At 36.7% G+C, this 5,075-nt stretch overlaps 1 protein-coding gene across 1 annotated transcript in view; it reads left to right on the forward strand.

Moving 5' to 3' along the window:
• Positions 1-893: 893 nt before the first annotated feature.
• The window catches only part of LOC111496095, a 9,185-nt gene continuing 5,003 nt past the window's right edge, over positions 894-5,075 (forward strand). The window contains exons 1-7 of the mRNA XM_023146380.1: positions 894-1,165; positions 1,647-1,949; positions 2,050-2,275; positions 2,365-2,610; positions 2,715-2,830; positions 3,427-3,525; positions 3,624-3,711. Of these exons, the coding sequence (XP_023002148.1) occupies positions 1,651-1,949; positions 2,050-2,275; positions 2,365-2,610; positions 2,715-2,830; positions 3,427-3,525; positions 3,624-3,711 (1,074 nt within the window). The 5' untranslated portion in view covers positions 894-1,165; positions 1,647-1,650. The remainder of the gene's footprint in view (positions 1,166-1,646; positions 1,950-2,049; positions 2,276-2,364; positions 2,611-2,714; positions 2,831-3,426; positions 3,526-3,623; positions 3,712-5,075) is intronic.

The following is a 5,075-nucleotide window of genomic DNA, read 5'->3' on the forward strand; positions in this document are numbered from 1 at the left end:
ACGTCCCATAGAAACTGTCCCTTGGCCCGTAGGTCATCTCCTTCTGGCTAGAGGAAACATTTGCACGCCTCCATTATCTTTCGGGAGGTCTACGTCCCATAGAAACTGTCCCTTGGCCCGTAGGTCATCTCCTTCTGGCTAGAGGAAACATTTGCACGCCTCCATTACCTTTCAGGAGGCATACACCCCATAGAAACTGTCGCTTGGTCCGTAGGTCATGACACAAGGTTAGAATTCTAGCTTTTTCAGAATAGTTTCTCAATGATGGCTGGAGCCCTGGAAGGGGGCCTTTTTCGCCCTCCACCTAAGTTGCACACCAAAATCGAGAGATATTTTAAAATGGTTTCCAAAACTACCCTTCTAAAATTTGTTATTATTATTTATTTATTTATTTATTAATATAAGACATAAATTAATGCAAGCTGATTGTAAAAAAAAAAAAAAAAAAAAACCATGACATCATTTATAATTTAATTTAAGCTACCAATTTGTTATCGTCTATTTTAATTTAATATAACATTAACAACCATTTTTAATTCTTCATATAAATATTTTTTAGTAACAATTTTAAATTTTTAAAATTTAAGGAGATAATGGTAATTATGTATAAATTGGCCATGAAATTTTAAACCGTCCAAAGAGTGAATAGACACGTCAGCATCACAAATTGAGGAAGACCCAATAATAATCCCGCCGTCCAAGTTTGAAGTTCGGACACGAGAACCTTGAGACGGCGCCGTATCATCCATAGGCCCCTCTATCTATCCGCTCATTCCCACATTAAATGTGGACCGTCCAAAAATATAAATAAATAAAAGAAAAAAAAAACGAAAAAAAGGCGAGAAATTAACCGAACCAATTCTTGGACGGAAGGAACGAACCGTGAAAGGCACGCAAATCTGCGAGTCAATGAATTCCCACTCGCACTGGCAATTGGTTTACGTGCGAGGCCCCGTGTCGTCGAGCCTCTCTGTAACGAGGCCTCGTCATCGTCTTGTTGGTTCCAAAGGAATATGCCATGGTTGTGTTCTTTAATGCAGCAGACGTTCTCAGAGACTCAGATGCACACGACCTTTGAGAAGATGCCCTTTTCTTCTTCTATATATTGCTTCATCAACTTCTAGTCTATTCTCTTCTTTCGTTCCTCTCGCACCGGTTCTATTTGGTATGTGCTTTTCTTTCTCCGTTTCTCTTTTTGAATTTCTGTTTCCTGTTTGATTCCTGGCAATATGACTTCATTTGATGCCTAATTTTGCATGTTCTTTGATTTCGGTTCTTCCGTTTGGCACATAAATTGAATTTGCGATGTCTTTCGTTTGTGGAGCCTTTTTTTTTTGAAACATTTGAAGCGGTTGTGATTTGGTGTGAAACTTTTAGGGTTTTGGATTTCTTCGTGATTGACGACGGGGAGGAGGAGGTCTTTGTTTGATGAGGATTGGTGATTTTAGGTTTGTTACGATATTAAGAACTTGCAAGTTAAGCATTTGAAATGAAGTTAATACTGGAAGATGCATTAAGATTATTGTTCGTGAAATCTTGAATTGTAATTTTTGTTATGTTTCTTGATGGGTGGATGCCCTAGATGTATTGAAGAAGTAGGATTGGATTTGTTTATCTAAACGAAGTGATATTCTTCGTGCGTGCAGGACTATGGGCTCTGACAACATCTCTGTTGGTTTATTAGATACCCTCAAAATGAAGAGGGTTCGGACCATCTTCACTCATACATATCCGTATCCTCATGAGCATTCACGTCATGCTATCATTGCGGTTGTGGTTGGTTGCTTATTTTTTATATCTTCTGACAACATGCACACGCTCATCGACAAGTTGGATCAGAATATCAAATGGTGGTCTATGTATTCATGTTTGCTTGGTTTCTTTTATTTCTTTTCATCACCATTTATTGGGAAAACCATTAAACCTAGCTATTCAAATTTCAGTCGGTGGTGAGTTTCCACGTCTCAATTATACTGCTTTTGTTTGACATTTAATACTTCCTAGCCGTGTATATGTGCTCGTGGAAATTTGAGTTATTGATGTTTTCAGGTACATAGCCTGGATTTTAGTGGCAGCTGTGTATCATCTTCCAAGTTTTCAGTCAATGGGAGTGGATATAAGGATGAATCTTTCAATGTTCATAACGATATACATCTCTTCCATTCTGTTTCTTGCAGTATTTCATGTTCTCTTTATTGGCCTCTGGTATATTGGTTTGGTCTCACGTGTTGCTGGAAAGAGGCCTGAGCTATTGGCAATTTTTCAGAATTGTGCTGTAAGTTCTGTGGATGCCTCCTGTGGTTTACTATTACATTCTCTTTTCCCATGTTGCTATATCAATTCTTGCTCTCATTCATGGTGTAGGTCATAAGTATAGCCTGCTGTGTGTTTTACAGTCACTGTGGCAATAGTGCTGTCTTGAAAGACAGAACACTTCAGCGGAGAACCTCTAATTGGTTTACTTTCTGGAAGAAGGAAGAGAGAAACTCTTGGCTTGCAAAATTTCTTCGCGTAAATGAAATGAAGGATCAGGTGTGCTTGTCTTGGTTCGCACCCGTTGGGTCTGCAAGTGATTACCCACTTTTGTCTAAGTGGGTAATTTATAGCGAGGTGCATATAGAATTCATCTCTGTTAATACGTGGGTTTACTGTATGTGTTTGTGTTATATTCTTTTCATTTGTTTTTCTCATGTCACCTTCTTTCACTGCTTTAGTTAGCGTGTAATGGCTCGTGCGCTGGTCCATCTGATGGTATTTCACCCATATACTCACTCTGGGCTACATTCATTGGCCTTTACATTGCAAACTATGTGGTGGAACGGTCGACAGGGTAAGTATTTGGCGGTTGCTCTACCTGATATTCCCTTTTTAATTAGTATTTAACTCTCATCATTTTAGTAGGAGTCTAGGAGCTGAAGATGTCTTGATTAGGTTAAGATTGAAATAGTAATGATATTATGTTCTTTAGTCTGCATGTTCCTTATTGGAATTTATATAGTCGACGCTCAAGCATTTTTCTATTGCAAGTCCCTACGCCTTTCCACTTCCATTTCTCATCATTTTAGTAGGGGTCTCTTAATTGTTCACGCTATTTAGAGTCATTGATTGAATACAATTGAACTGATTTAATCAAGAAAACCAATTGAACTGACTTGAGAATATGGAATCAAATTATTTTATGTCAGGTTTGCTTTTTTTTTTTTTTCTCTTAGTCAGTTTTGTTCAGCTTTAACTTTTATCCCTTTTGGTTGGGTCTAGGATATCACTTTACCTTTTTGAAGCATGAATCTGGCTGGAGCTATTTTTTAGGTTTTATAATACTTTTCATCTCATTTTCTACCATTAAATGATTTATTTGTGGATTTTGAAGTTGCACGTGGAGTATAATTTTCTTTTGGTTGCTTAATTAATTTGTATGATTAACAGGTGGGCTCTTTCTCATCCTTTATCTGTTAAAGAATATGAAAAGCTGAAGAAAAAGCAAATGAGGCCTGATTTCCTTGATATGGTTCCTTGGTATTCAGGGTATTATGTTTACTATGATTCTTGATCGCTTTCCTTCCTTTAATGTGGGTGTGCATGTTTATAGATTTTTGAAGTATTCTTTTGATGGTTTTTTGCAGAACTTCTGCTGATTTATTCAAGACTGTTTTTGATCTACTTGTTTCAGTGACTGTCTTTGTTGGTCGATTTGACATGCGCATGATGCAGGTTTAGTTCTATGATCCACATTTTTGCATTATATCTACCTTGTAGTTCGGAATGAATCCACAATTTCACTGCTTTAAATTTGAAGGAAATCATATAGGATAATTGCATCCCCTAATCGTGCTATCTAGCTGATTGTAGGCACTGTGCTCTACTCTTTTTAGTTGATACCTTAGACTCTTTGGTGACTGAATCTGATATGTCATGTACCAAACATTGTTGCAAGTTTAAAGGGATGAAGCTGTTGTAATATCCTCTACTTTAATGCACACTTCTGCTTCCTGGTAGTACTGAAAATTAGACGTCCGTTTGGAAGATTCACTTAATGCTCCATAAGGTCCCTTATTGCCATAGATGTTTCTAGATTTTATATATTTAAGGGTAGATTTTAGATTTTGATCCACTCTCTTTGAGAACGAGTGATGTCTTTTGGTGCAAGTGTTCTTCCCAAAACTTCAAACTCCTTGTGTTGTCACTAATTGTGGACCAACAATTGTTCATGTGCATGATAGCCTTCCATCTATTTATGGATCACATCAATGATTTGTTTTGCAACTACAAACCCATGATAGCCTTCCTCTTGTTAATTTCACCTACCCATTTTATGCCTCACCCACACAAAGCATTGGCCTTAATGATTTCTGTGATAGATGGAAACTTCTTGTCAATCTCCATCGAAAAGACCTTCCATGTACAAATCAAGAAATAATTCTCTGTTAAGGTTGGAGAACTCCTTCCATCCAATTGACTGCAGGCAGCCCTATTGGCACAATCTGGTTGTTCTTAGCCCCATTTAGACAAAGCTTCGTATCTTGGTGAAGTTTGCCCCTGTTTTTGTGACCATATAGGCAGGTTTGACAGCGAACAAAACATTGTGAGAGTTCAATAGATCCATCTGTAAGAATTATAAGATCCTACCTCTCCCTTTCTTATTTAAAATTTCAGGGATGCTAAATCATAATAGATATACGAACAAAACATTGGTCTATTTCCTAATATTCACAATGGTTAAAAGGGACCTATCTTTAGTAGAAGAAAAACCTAATACATAAAGGAAAAAACTTGCACATAATTGCAATCTAATTACCGCTAAAAATATAAAACAACCTAAGCCTTTGTGGTTTGTAAGCCAGAGGATCCGTTGGGAGTTCACTGGATGAGATATGGAGGGAAAACTAAAAAGTTCACTGCTTCAATTTTTCTCTTCTTTTGTTCCAGCTTTGAATGGACTAATATTTGTTTCTCTGTTTTTACTTTTGTTGCCTTATTAAACAATTGGGTTTCTTTCTAACAACTCATTTAATTTAATTTATCAAAAAAAAAAAAAAAAAAAAAAAAAAAAAAAAAAAAAAAAAAAAAAAAAAAAA

The sequence above is a fragment of the Cucurbita maxima genome, unplaced genomic scaffold, assembly GCF_002738345.1.
Source record: "Cucurbita maxima cultivar Rimu unplaced genomic scaffold, Cmax_1.0 Cma_Scf00022, whole genome shotgun sequence".
NCBI classification, from domain to species: Eukaryota; Viridiplantae; Streptophyta; class Magnoliopsida; order Cucurbitales; family Cucurbitaceae; genus Cucurbita; species Cucurbita maxima.